General features: G+C 38.4%; 1 protein-coding gene across 1 annotated transcript in view; it reads right to left on the reverse strand.

Moving 5' to 3' along the window:
• Window positions 1-891: 891 nt before the first annotated feature.
• Window positions 892-14,222, reverse strand: part of cfap20dc (CFAP20 domain containing) — a 55,094-nt gene continuing 41,763 nt past the window's right edge. The window contains 3 exon segments of the mRNA XM_047346845.1: window positions 892-1,491; window positions 2,322-2,416; window positions 10,460-10,521. Coding sequence (XP_047202801.1) covers window positions 1,373-1,491; window positions 2,322-2,416; window positions 10,460-10,521 — 276 coding nt within the window. The 3' untranslated portion in view covers window positions 892-1,372.

The following is a 14,222-nucleotide window of genomic DNA, read 5'->3' on the forward strand; positions in this document are numbered from 1 at the left end:
TATGATGGTGCTAGCGTGCCTTGCACAAAGTGGATGGAATACTAAACCATCCGATTCTTAAACTTCACCTCAAATCAACAACCCAAAAGGTTAAAATTTAGACACAGTTGGGTGTTTTGTTGTCAGTTTGGGAGCAATAATGATCCAGAAAAAACAACAAAATTAGGTTTTAAGAAAGCGGGTTGACATTAGGCTAGTGGAACATCCCCAAGCTCAATCCTATTTTAAATTTATAAAGCTTGCAAAAAAGGCGTGGCAATGCTAAGAAACAACCAATTCAATGAGCTTGTCCAATTCTAATGAGAAAAAAGGTAAGAAATCCAGACTTTTTCATGCCCGAACCTTGTTTATGGCTACAAAAGGTGTTTTTCTCAAACTCCCTAAGGGAATTTATGTGAATGTGGGGAAAATATGTAAATATTTTATAATTGTACTTATAATAGTAATAAATCCAAAGTTGTCATCATGCCGATGATGACTGTGTTTTAACTTCTGGCCAGAACTTTACATTAAAATAACAATTTTGCACATGCTTTCACATTTCACTCAAGCTGAATGAGATGCAGTGTAATTAGAAACAAATAAAAGAAAAAAATCAAGTTTTTTCAATTTTTTTTCCCATTTTGTGCAGTAATTGTATCAGCCACAAAAATGATGAATCAATACCCCATTGTTTCAGGTGATTCGAATGTAGTGGGGGGATGGTTAGAGACCTGCCAGTCTAATCAGCGGCCCACCAGCTGCTTCTCCTGGTTACAGTTAAACACCATGAAAAGAGCCTAGAGTATGTTAAATCCACTTGAATGTATTAAAATCAATCATCTTTCATTTCATTCTTGTATTCTTGGACAGCTCTGACTAATTGGAAAGAAAAACAAGAGAAACCGGAACCATATTTTTCAAATCAAATTTATTTCAAAAACTATAAAAGCACATCAACATATTTTGATGGCTTTTTTGCATAAATTACATTAAAAAAACATCAATGCTTTTACTATTTAAATGTTAGACATTGTAATATTAAAAGGAAGCTCTGGAAAATTCTTTTAGAAGGTTTCCATATTAATTTCCAAGCCAAGACTTATGAAAAGCCTCTCTTTGTCATCAGCAGTCTGTGTGAATGAGCCCATACTTGCAAAAGGCCATGTGTTTGATTTAGTGAGTTTCCCAATACCTTACAATCTAGCATGACTAACCACACATGGCAAAACAAAGCTGCCGTCGGTTCCCAGCAACAAAGGAGCTAACACAGGAAGAAGTTTTGGTGAAAAGGGAATTCAGTTCTGATCAATAAAGCTCGACCTCAAAAAAATAAAAATCTCGAAGCAATTTATCTGCTTTTAATGTGATTCTGATGGTAATGGGCTTTCAGTTAAACTAGTTCATAGTACTTTCCTGACTCAGGATCAAAATAGCAGTTGAGGCAAGGATCATAGAGCAGTTTTAAATATTCATCTCCATTCTCCTCTTCTTTCACCAAGCCATCCCCTCCTGTATTAAAGCCAAGAAAATCACAGTGAAAACCTCATGTTCAAAACATGCAAACTGAAACAAGAAAGTATCAATTCCAATCAAGATTGTACAGATATTGTTTTGTATTTTGAGTAGCATTGCAATGCCAGATGCGAATAAAGGCCTACTCTGTCAACTTTTAATAGAATACAGCTTGGATGGTGACCTTCAGACCCAGGTGGATTTAAAAGTTTTCTGCCGCTGCCATTTTTTCTCTAATCAATCAAGCCCTAAGACACCCAGACGCGGAACCAAATTATGAAGCCGTAAAGAGATTCCCTGTAATCTCCCACTACCTTAAAGCACAGAAACTGAGCTGTTAAACTGACAGGCAGTTAAATGCTAAAAAGGTTATGGAACGCATAGAGACGAGCATTTTATCTTATCCGAACGTGAGCAACAATAATGAAAACTAATTATATGACACGTTGTGCGAGAAGTTTAAAAGTGATGTAGTAAAGTGGAAAGGTTTCATCAGTTAACCTTGCGGATGTGTCTAGGGGGGTACAGCCCTGTAATGAGCCTGTCTCTTCTGACCTATGGTGTTATGTGGAGGACAGAGAGCTCCACTCTCATGGCTTTTTTTTAGCCCTAATTAGATACACTTTCAGTTGCTGTCCCATCTTCCTGCCCGCATCCTTGGTAGAAATTTAACATCCCTGAAAGCTCTTTCAGCAGGGACTGTTTCCATTAGCTGAATGCTTTCATGTAACTAGTCTTAAAGCAACGGACTGTTTGCCGTCTTCCGAACTCCCAAGGACATAAAAGGCAGAGCAGGGGTAAAAGGACTAAAATGAAGGTTACCATACCTCTGAGTGGACTTTCCAAATTGTTCTCTGTGTTGCCTGACCTTCTCTGCTGGCTGGGAGGCATAATAGGAGGGCTGAGCACGTCCATCCACTCTCTGGGGAAAAGACCATAAAGCCAGACAGTCATGACAACACATACCATTACACTCACCATCTTACCCTATGACATTTTAACAATGGAGTCCAATCATCATGCACTCTCAGAAGCCCATCTAAGATTCCATTGTCCTTGAGCCACTTCTCTAGCAGCCTTGCAGATTTACCTGAAGGATCACTTATTAAATTCTGACTCCAGCTGTGACTTTCAAGTATCATCACATTGTGGCTACGCGTCGAGGTCCTAACCTCGCCTGTTTCTGTGGGAGCATGACTTCATTTCTCCCCAAATGAGTGCATCCTCCCCATCCGTGTTGTACGCAGGGCACAACTATAGATCTTTCACTTACCAGTAAATGAAAACACTGCTCCTTTAGCACGGTGTGAATGATTGCAGCCAGGGAGGAAATATTGCAAGATGAGTTATTACTCGGAAGAGATGCAAGATTCATTTGTTAAACAGCATCCATAATCATTTTTCGGCTATACATCAGTGGTGCAATCATCCATTAACATTTTGCGCCTCTGGATAAGAGCAAACCAGAGCATATTTAATGTGGAATTACAGTATAATCTTTTGCACAATATTTGCCTTGCAGCAGAAGATTCAAATGTTTGCCTCTGGTTGGTCTGCCTTCTCATCCAGAAGTGCAATGTTTTCTGCTGTCGCTCTTTCTAAAACAGTTCATCCACTTAGGAGGCAAATTTTTCATGCTTTGTTTACTGCTATAATTTACAGCACACTGCCAGCAACATGACATATTTAAGACTGTTGTCAATTTAAAACACTTTCAGAGAAATTCAAAGCAGCATTTCTCAAAATCCACAAAAGATTAACAAAGTAAGTTTGTGATTACAACATTTTGCCTGATTAATGACACCACAGTGATGCTAGTTTATTTGGATATTAGAAGAAAAAACAAAAAACAAAACAGCCAGTGACTTAGATCTTCAAATAACAGCTATTGAAAAAAACTAAACGCTTTGAGGTAGTTCAACCCATGTCAAATTCGGACCCATATTTCTCACCTGATTTTGTACCCATGGTGTGTCAGTTTTTTTTTTTTCATTGTAGTGTTTGCAGGAATAGTCATAAAAAAACTAAACTGTCACATGTAATTTAATTTATTCACCCATCCATACATGCCACTCTGCAGGTGTTGTCCTGGTCCTCCATGCAAGACTTAAGACACATGTCAACCATGACCAAAAGCTAAATATTTAATTTAACTGAATATAACTATTTAAAAACTTTACATTACACTGATTTTAATTCTCCTTTGGGCACGTTGACTCTTATAAAGCATGACAAATTATGACCTCAGATAAAACCATAACACAAAGTGACCTCCTAATTGGTAGATATCATTTATTGGAGTCATATAATGCTATATTCCTTACAGAAGTTTATGAATAGATTCTAGAAAATTACTTTGAATCGTTGGTTGACAAAGCAGGCACAAAACAATCCTCGGATTCATGCATTGCAATGAACCTGCTTTAGAGGGTACTGTTGCATACCCATAAAAGTTTGGTACCAAGTTTCCAAAACAGCAAAAAGCACAAAATAGCAAAAAGGCAAAATGACCAGCACCCTAAGCAAATATTCTGTTGAATTATCACAGAAAACAGGACACTTTCTCATCTTGCGATGTGTTTGAAGATTAATTCATTTCCTTCATTTTTGTTCTGATTGCTTTTAAAGGGATAACATACGTGAGGTGCTCTGAGGGTTAAATTTTTCTGTATCACAAAAGCAGTTACCGCTTTCCAAAAAAAAAAACGCTCCGACTGTTTGATGGGCAGGAACATTGTACAAAAGGTAATGGAAGCAATTTTCAAGGACAAGGGCCCCTGCAACGGAAGTGTAAATTAGACTTCAAAATGTTAAGTGGAACTTGGCAAGAGTGATTAAATTCTAGGAATTTTAATTTATTACACTCCAAATACAGGTTTTGGATAAAGAGAATAATTCGTCTTCATTTAATGTGAGCAGGTAGGCTGCTTCTGCAAAGCTATTCTTCAGTGTATTGAAAATATGCTGCCCAAATAGCTTCCACATAAAAAAATCCCCAAGAAACGTCTGTTTGCTTTACACCTTTGCAACGCCATAAAAGTACACATTTGTATTTTGTTTGAGCCTATAGTTATTCTAATTTACAGCTAAGTCTGTCTCTAACATCCTTATTTGCATTATCTCGTATTGTGTGCCAGACGACATTGTGACAATTGCAAAACGCATGTCAAGATGTTATATTTTAAAATAAGCTGGAAAAGAAAATACATCACATGTACAAAAACACAAAGCCATAGCAACATAAAGCTCAGAGACTGGAACATTTTAGTTGTCAAGGAAGCTGTAGCTCTTAGCAGAGAGAAAGGCTTGCAGTGGTGCCAGGATGCTCTAGAAACATTATAATAGTATTCACTGTAAGGGTGTCTGAGGATGCAAAGCCTTGAAGAAAAACACCATAAATCCTGCACAGCTGCTATTTAATATGTAAATAATGACTTGCCTCTAAGTCCAGTTTCAGTATTACAGCTGTAGATGCTGTAGATTTGTGTGTTTGAGCTCCCAGTCAATACTAATATCCATTTCAGTGGACATTCAATCAAATAACATCCCTTCGGTGAGCAATCACACAGTTAGTTAGTCAAATACAACAAAAACGAAAACACCTATCTGTCACAATCTGTGGCTGTAGTGGACAAAAAGGCAGACAAGCACTGGGCAGCAGCATGATGAGAGCAAGCTTCATTCTTTAATCAAAAGGTTTTCCAAAAACGTCACATAAGTTACTCCCGAGAACTTACATGAGTAGAGCCCAAACTCGCATGAGTTCTCTGAGGGAAAACATAACACCAACAGAACTTAAACAGGGGTAGTGAACAGGAGGAACCAGCGACCAGTAATAAACACAGAGCTTTTAAACAGAGGGAAGTGAATGTGGAACAAAGGAATGAGAGGCAAGGCAATCAGTGGAAATGGAGTCAGGTGTGGACCAGGTATGCGGTGAGGCTGAGGAACAGGTGGAACTGATTACAAAACTAAACCATAGGGGAAGGGACTAAATAACAAAACAGATCTAAGAAACTATAACAACACAAGATAGAGGAATCTGGAAAATAAGAACTAACAAGGTAACCTGAAGACATAAAGGAAAACCCTAACAGAAAAAGTAAAGAAACCAAAACAACTGACATAAAGCACAGACCAGAATTCAGGAATAAATAAGGAATAAAAACGAACAAAAACACCCACAGAACAAGACACAAACCAGAACCCAAAATGGCAGAATTGTTTGTTCCCACAGCTGAGGAGATATTTTACATCTGTTCTTACAAATAATACCTTGCTTTTCATCATCAATAAATCAGAAGCGTTCGGGTGTTTTTTTTTGTGTGTGTGTGTGTGGGGGGGGGGGGTTGCATAATTTCAGCAGTGGATCTGTGATGCAACCCCTTTGTTTTCCTTTGTAACACATCACATGGTTGTGTACACCCACAAAGAGACGGACAAGCACAGAGACGCGGCTGTGCTTTAACAGGCGCTGGTGCCTGTTAATGTCTCCAGAAGCCTCCATGGACAACTGGATCCATTCCTGCACTGCCACAGCAGGGCGCTCAGATGGATAAATAGTACACAATACAGCCTAGATAAAAGCTGGGATTCAAGCTCACTGAGAGGGGACGGTATTTGTGACATCCTTCCAATGTTATATTATTTATTATTTTTGCTTTTATTCATTTTTTTAATGAAAAAGGTATTAAAGCAGATTTTGAACCTGTTTTGAAATTAACACATTTTTCCTATAGCTTACTTCTCTCTGAGGACTAAAACAGTTAAGACTAACCTTGGACACAAAGAGACATCACACCTCTGTTACAAATTCTTATTTTTTACGATGTTAAAGACATGAGGCTAAGATAAACAACTGCTGAACTTTTTACACCTTTAGTGTGACCTACAACTCAATTTTAAAAACAAAATAAAATCTTGTTTAGAGGTGAAAACAAAGAAATAAAAATAATGTTGTACGTATAGATCCCCTCAAAATAATGAAGCACCTTTTCATTTCATTGCAGTCTTTTTGGGTAGGAGCCTATTCACATTGCACATCTTGACTTGGTGTTACTTGTCCTTCCAAAAATCTGATTTAGGTCTAGGCTGTGGCTGGCCCATGAATCTTCTTCTGATGAACTCATCAATTCTTCTGTTGATTTGGATGCATAGTTTGGGCTATTGTTGTGCTGAAGGATAATGTTCCTCTTCATCTTTAGTTTTCTAGCAGAAGCCTGAAGATTTTGTGCCAACATCGAGTGGTAACTGGAACTGTACATAATTCCCTTCACCTTGACTAACGCCTTGCTCACACTGAACGCGGTGCAGCTGCAGAAAGCCACTCACACTGTGCTGTGGCTATCTCTTGCTATCCCTCTAAATGAGTAAAATCAGCTATGGATTTCCTTTTCTATGGCAAAACCTGTTATTCGTGCGCATAACATTACTTTTTCATCCTCCAATCGTATTTTGTTTTTTGTCGTTTTGTTTACACTAGTCAAGTTAGCGTATGTTAGTGGGCTGAGTTTATTATGAAATTCACTGGAACTCTCTCCTGCCTGTCTTTCTGTTTGGCTGGTAAAATTCAGGAGCTTGATACAGAAGACGCTGCGGTGTCCAGCCAAACATTCTGCTTCTTGCGGAAACATTTCATTGAGTCGCACGGCATCGGTAACCACAACCGCTGATGTGAGTGTACACATTGATTTTGATGATTTGGGTTCCTTGCAGCGTCCGTACCACAGCTGCACTGCAGCGGCACTGTGTTCAGTGCAAGCCTAAGCATAAGCTCCTAGTTCTACCTGAAGCAACAAGTATGCCCAAAACAGGATGCTGCCCCCACCATGCTTCACTGTGGGTATTGTGCTCTTTTCTTGATGGTCAGTGTTATTTTCACACCAAACATATGTCTTGCATTTCATGCAAAGAAGTTCAACCTTGGTTTCATCATGCCGTGACACATTCTCTCACACATAGTTTTGGGAGGCTTTAAATGTGTATTTCTAAAATATAGTTGGGCTTAGATCATTTCTTCATCAGAAAAGGCTTCCAACCTTATACCCTAGACACATTAAGAACACTAGAGATTGTTTTTGCATGTACTGGATAGGGGGCACCTGCCAGAAATTCCTTCAGCTCTTTTAAGGGTTTGCTGTAGACCTCCTGGCAGCTTCCTTGACCAGTTCTCTCCATGTCCTTTTATCCATTCAAAGAGAGGTCCAGTTCTTGGTAATTTTACAGTTGTGCCTTATTCTCCGCCTCTTTCTCAATATTTTCTCAACTTTATTTAATCTGTTCTTTTAATTGGAAATTTGGTGGTACTATTCTCCTGACTGATACTTTTACACAATGAGATTCTTCTGATGCTTTGGAAGCTCTCAGTGAATGACAGCATATGAGAACAGCTGAACTGTATTTGTGTTTAATCTGAGCCACATTAAATGCCCCTAAAACAATTGTGCCGTACAGCTTATAGGGCAAAATAATGATGGAAAAAAGTCTGAAATGATTTGTGCTCGTCTCATGTCTTTACATCACAAAAAAACCTGGCATTTGTTATGCAGCAGAATGTAGTCCAGCTTTAAACTTGAATGAAGACTGGAATTATTAAATTATTCTATCTCTTCTAGTAATAAGAGGTTACTTCACAGAATTTGATTCTTTTTGTGGTTAGAATTTCACTTTAATCTACAAGCAAGTAAAACAACGTGGAAAACGTCTAATGGCTGTTCTGCATTAAAGAGTGCTGAATCTTCTGCATTGTAGAAAGGCAAATACAGGTCCTTCTCAAAATATTAGCATATTGTGATAAAGTTCATTATTTCCCATAATGTCATGATGAAAATTTAACATTCATATATTTTAGATTCATTGCACACTAACTGAAATATTTCAGGTCTTTTATTGTCTTAATACGGATGATTTTGGCATACAGCTCATGAAAACCCCAAATTCCTATCTCACAAAATTAGCATATCATTAAAAGGGTCTCTAAACGAGCTATGAACCTAATCATCTGAATCAACGAGTTAACTCTAAACACCTGCAAAAGATTCCTGAGGCCTTTAAAACTCCCAGCCTGGTTCATCACTCAAAACCCCAATCATGGGTAAGGCTGCCGACCTGACTGCTGTCCAGAAGGCCACTATTGACACCCTCAAGCAAGAGGGTAAGACACAGAAAGAAATTTCTGAACGAATAGGCTGTTCCCAGAGTGCTGTATCAAGGCACCTCAGTGGGAAGTCTGTGGGAAGGAAAAAGTGTGGCAGAAAACGCTGCACAACGAGAAGAGGTGACCGGACCCTGAGGAAGATTGTGGAGAAGGGCCGATTCCAGACCTTGGGGGACCTGCGGAAGCAGTGGACTGAGTCTGGAGTAGAAACATCCAGAGCCACCGTGCACAGACGTGTGCAGGAAATGGGCTACAGGTGCCGCATTCCCCAGGTCAAGCCACTTTTGAACCAGAAACAGCGGCAGAAGTGCCTGACCTGGGCTACAGAGAAGCAGCACTGGACTGTTGCTCAGTGGTCCAAAGTACTTTTTTTGGATGAAAGCAAATTCTGCATGTCATTCGGAAATCAAGGTGCCAGAGTCTGGAGGAAGACTGGGGAGAAGGAAATGCCAAAATGCCAGAAGTCCAGTGTCAAGTACCCACAGTCAGTGATGGTCTGGGGTGCCGTGTCAGCTGCTGGTGTTGGTCCACTGTGTTTTATCAAGGGCAGGGTCAATGCAGCTAGCTATCAGGAGATTTTGGAGCACTTCATGCTTCCATCTGCTGAAAAGCTTTTTGGAGATGAAGATTTCATTTTTCAGCACGACCTGGCACCTGCTCACAGTGCCAAAACCACTGGTAAATGGTTTACTGACCATGGTATCACTGTGCTCAATTGGCCTGCCAACTCTCCTGACCTGAACCCCATAGAGAATCTGTGGGATATTGTGAAGAGAACGTTGAGAGACTCAAGACCCAACACTCTGGATGAGCTAAAGGCCGCTATTGAAGCATCCTGGGCCTCCATAAGACCTCAGCAGTGCCACAGGCTGATTGCCTCCATGCCACGCCGCATTGAAGCAGTCATTTCTGCAAAAGGATTCCCGACCAAGTATTGAGTGCATAACTGTACATGATTATTTGAAGGTTGACGTTTTTTGTATTAAAAACACTTTTCTTTTATTGGTCGGATGAAATATGCTAATTTTGTGAGATAGGAATTTTGTGTTTTCATGAGCTGTATGCCAAAATCATCCGTATTAAGACAATAAAAGACCTGAAATATTTCAGTTCGTGTGCAATGAATCTAAAATATATGAAAGTTAAATTTTCATCATGACATTATGGAAAATAATGAACTTTATCACAATATGCTAATATTTTGAGAAGGACCTGTAGCTTGCTTTTTTTTTATTTTCAAAAACGGAAGTCTAATGTCTAACTCAAATTTTCATGTGAAATTAAACTACTTATCAAATCTTTTCCAGATCTGAAGTCTGTCAAGAGTAATAATCTGTGAAAAAAGACACAAATGACATTGTGAAAATGACAACAGCAGTTCTGGGAGAAGAAAAGCACAGTACCTGACATACTCCAAGTTTATTTGGAGTCTTCTGAGAGCAAGATAAGCCCCAGTCTACACATCCATCTGACAGTTGACATTTAAAGTAAATATTGCAGTCACTGGTAACCATCTGATTATGAATCTTTATCTTTTCCTTTTTTCCATGCCTAACTCTATTCTTCAAGGCTGTTTGTTTTTAAGGCATTGCATGCTGTACATCAGTGGTGATTACAATTTTATAAACAATTTTCTTTTCATCATGAAGGCTATCAATAATACAGAACACAAATAGGTTAGACAGCATCTCAGTTCTAAAGGGAACCAGTCTTTTCACAGCAAGACCTTTAAGTGAAACATATTTGAATTTACAAAATAGAAAACAGAAAACTTGCAACACAGATGTGTAGTGAGACACATGATTTTACCTTGGGTTTGATTGAAGCAAGGGATTCATTTCCTTCTGATAGTGATGTCCCTGATTCACTGCCTAGATGAAAAAAAAAAATGTCAGAAGCTACTTTAAAATGTCACCAATACTCAAGTTCAGCACATTTCCATTAATTATTATTATTTTGTCATGTCCATGATGTGTCAGTGTGAAAAAGAGCATTAAGTATGTAATTAAGAAACAAAAAAATACATGCATCAAGGGAAAAATATATATTTTTTGTTGTGGATGAGTAATTAAGGTCACTGCTCGTCCAACATTGATGCCTCTAAACAGAAAGTGGCAGTTTTCAACACATTATTGTCCAGGGCATTTAGCCTTTCTTGTGGATAGAGGAAGTTTCGTAAAGTCAAATGAGTTTGAAACAATTGGACATTGAAAAGGATTGCAAATACAAATTAGGTAGGAAGTGGTCTTAGTATGACAGTAAAAATACTGACGTGTTGATGATTTGCCAAACTTTATTGCTGCTGCTGATTTTCTCGTCTTTTGATCAGTGTTGGTGAGATTTAGTTTGTGGGCTGCAACCTTTTTTACCTTAAAAAAATCACAGGTTGCTGCTGTGAAATACTTGGGATCACTGCCCATCTGTTCTGTGAAACAATATCAGCTGATTGGCTGCATTTGGGTATATCGGAGCAGACAGTATATCTTAATTTCCTACATAATACTTTTTGAATCCTTTGGTCCATCATATCATCAGCAGACACTTGTGACCCGGTGACAAGAGAAGCCACGTGTGTCTTTGCTATCTTTCTTTCTCCACATGTTTCACAGATGATGAATGATTTAGATCTAAAGCCATTTAAACCTTCTCTGCTCCTTTTTGTATTCAGCATCCTGGTTAATGTCGATCTTTCACACTTTACAGAATGTTATTCTTGAGAAATGAGTAATGAATGATTTGCACCTCAGGGTAAATTCTCATTATTTGCATTAATGAAGTTTCATGGCAGATTCACCGATCCACCTTCTTCAATGAACTGGATTTTCTGAGGACATTTTTCTTTAATATAGAAAGGATTGCCACCACATCTGTCTCCTATGGACCTTCAGGTCCTTTAATGTTGTTAAACTTAAAGTGCATTTTTTTCATCGCAGGATGTACCAGACTGTACTGTTTTTCCCCATTCTCAGCATTCCTGCTGTCTCTCTGATGTATTTTTATTTGTTTCTGCGGCCTAAGGATGGCTGGTTACACTGGCACTGAGAGCTTGTTTGACTGCATATTGTGTGTGCACAGTAGCAGTTTCCAAATGTAAATGCATCAATTTCATTTCTGCTCCTCCCTAAGTGATGAACAAATAACACACAAGACTGTTCTTAAATGTAGTTCTTTCAAAATATATTTAGTTTTTTTCTAATTATATTGCTTTATGTTTATAATGGTAACTGATATGATTGGAAGCTTTTAATCTAATTAAGAAATAATGTTAAAGTTTGAAAATTCTTATTTTTAGTTTTAGTAGTTTGACTCAAGTGTTATTTTGGTTTGCAATTTATTTTTAGGGTGACTCTGTAACACTTTAGGGACAACAGATGAGAAATAGCCTTTTGGCTAACTCTGGCACATTTGCTTAACTGGTAATTAATGTGCACTGTTTCTATAAATAAAAAAAAACTAATAAGCTAATAGCTCAAAAATCAAGGTTCTTCATATTAAAGAGCTGTAGTCACCATCATTTGATTAGGTACACCTTGCTTTAACTGAGTTGAACCCCATTTTGCCATCAGAAATGCTTTAATACTTGGTTTACAGATTCAGCAAAGTGTTAGAAACATTTCTCAGAGATTCTGGTCCAAATTAACAGGACAGCATCACACAGTCACATCCATGATGCAAATCTCCACTGCCTCCCTTAGATTTTCTGTTATGTTGAGATCAGGAGACTGTGGAGGCCATTGAAGTACAATGAACTCATTGTCGCATTCAAGAAACCAGTTTGAGATTATTTGAGCCTTGTGACATTGTGCATTATCCTGCTGAGGTAGCCATCAGAAGATGGGTATGCTGTGGTCATAAAGAATGGGCACGGGCACCAGCAATACTCAGCTGGCTATGGGAATTATTGCCTCAGTTTTGTGTTCTTAACTGACAGGAGTGACACCTGTCTCTGTTCTGCTGATGTGTACCATCTGCTTCAAGTTTTGATGTTCAAATTCAATTCAAATTCAAAAATACTTCATTAATCCCAAAGGGAAATTAAATGTTGTTGTAGCTCATTATGAGGGTTTCCTCAAAGAGCTGTTGTAGACACTGTATAGTGACACTGCTGCTCACTGGTTGTTTCTCCTTTTTTGGACCATTTTCTGTAAATTAGAAATAGGGTTGTGCACGAAAAGTCCAGTACATCATAAGTTTCTGAAAGGCTCAGACCATCAACCAAGCCACCGTTTAGCTTAACTTAAATCTTTTTTCTTCATCAATCTGATGCTCGGGTTGACCTTCAGCAAGAAGTCACCCATGTCTACATGCCTAGCTGAACTGAGTTGCAGCCACGTGATTGGCTTATTCACTTTTTGTGTTAACAAACAATTGAGCATGTGTATCAAATAAAGCGGCCAGGAAGTATACACTTATCTGAGATTTATTATAAAACTAAATGTTATTGTCTGAGCTAGGAAATTCAGTATCCACAGTATATCTGGGTAAACAACAAATGCAAATGTATCAGTTAAAAACTCTACAAACGTATCTCTAAAATGCTTTCCCCATAAAACAATTTAATCCGGAATGCAGAGCACACTTGCATTAAAGTCACAAATCAGCCCATCTGGTCCCTGACCTTTCTACATGACAAGCATACACTCTGGAAATCGCACTTCTTCTGACAGGGCCCCACCCATGTTTTACATGGGGTCTTCAAAGGGCTGCCCTCTGGCAGGTGCACATGCAGCCCTACAGCGAGGACAAACCAGAGGAAGACAGCTTTGAATTCAACTGCTGAAGTGTACTTTGATTTATCCCCTGCTTTACAAAATAGCTTGTAACCTTCAAAAATGCACATAGAGATATGTGTTTTGTATTTCCTTTCAAATTTGTGGAGATTCATGATCAAACTCAATGCAGGCTTGTCTGAAAATTAAACCATGCCACTATGGCCCCTATTATCAATGGAGTAATTTCAGTATTTCTAGAACATGTCCCTCAGGTAGGCATTATATTCAGTGTGAGGAGTGTCTTGTGGAGACACGGTCCAGAATATCAACTCTCTAACACAAACTGTACCACTGGAACTACTCATCAAAACAGCACACAAGAAAATGAAGGAGACCTAGAGGGAATTCTCATAAAAGCCTTTAGTTCTTTAGTTTCATATTTCTATGTAATTTATGCATATATTACGCTGCGTGGTCAGATTGGGGCAAAAAGTTATTTTTGTGTTGCAAAAAGTACATTTTAAGGTTCCACTCCACAGTAAGCAAGTCAAATAAGCTAAGATTTTTATTCAAACCACAGAAAAGAAAAGAAAAGAAAAACATACGCACAAGAGATCTAACAACCTGAATAAACAAGTGAGCTATGAAAGGTCAACACATCAAGATCAAGGGATCCATAAAATGATAACAAAATAATAATCTGATGTATAATTCAAAACTAAAACAACTGCAGCAAAGGCAGAGACAAACAGACAGATACTGCTGAGGCTAAATACCATATTACAGCCTCTGGAGTGTTTTTGAGCGTAAGGGCTATTTTATTAGAAGACTTTGATGTAGAAGTAGACACACTGGAACTT

The sequence above is a fragment of the Girardinichthys multiradiatus genome, chromosome 20 (genome assembly GCF_021462225.1).
Source record: "Girardinichthys multiradiatus isolate DD_20200921_A chromosome 20, DD_fGirMul_XY1, whole genome shotgun sequence".
Classification (NCBI taxonomy): Eukaryota; Metazoa; Chordata; class Actinopteri; order Cyprinodontiformes; family Goodeidae; genus Girardinichthys; species Girardinichthys multiradiatus.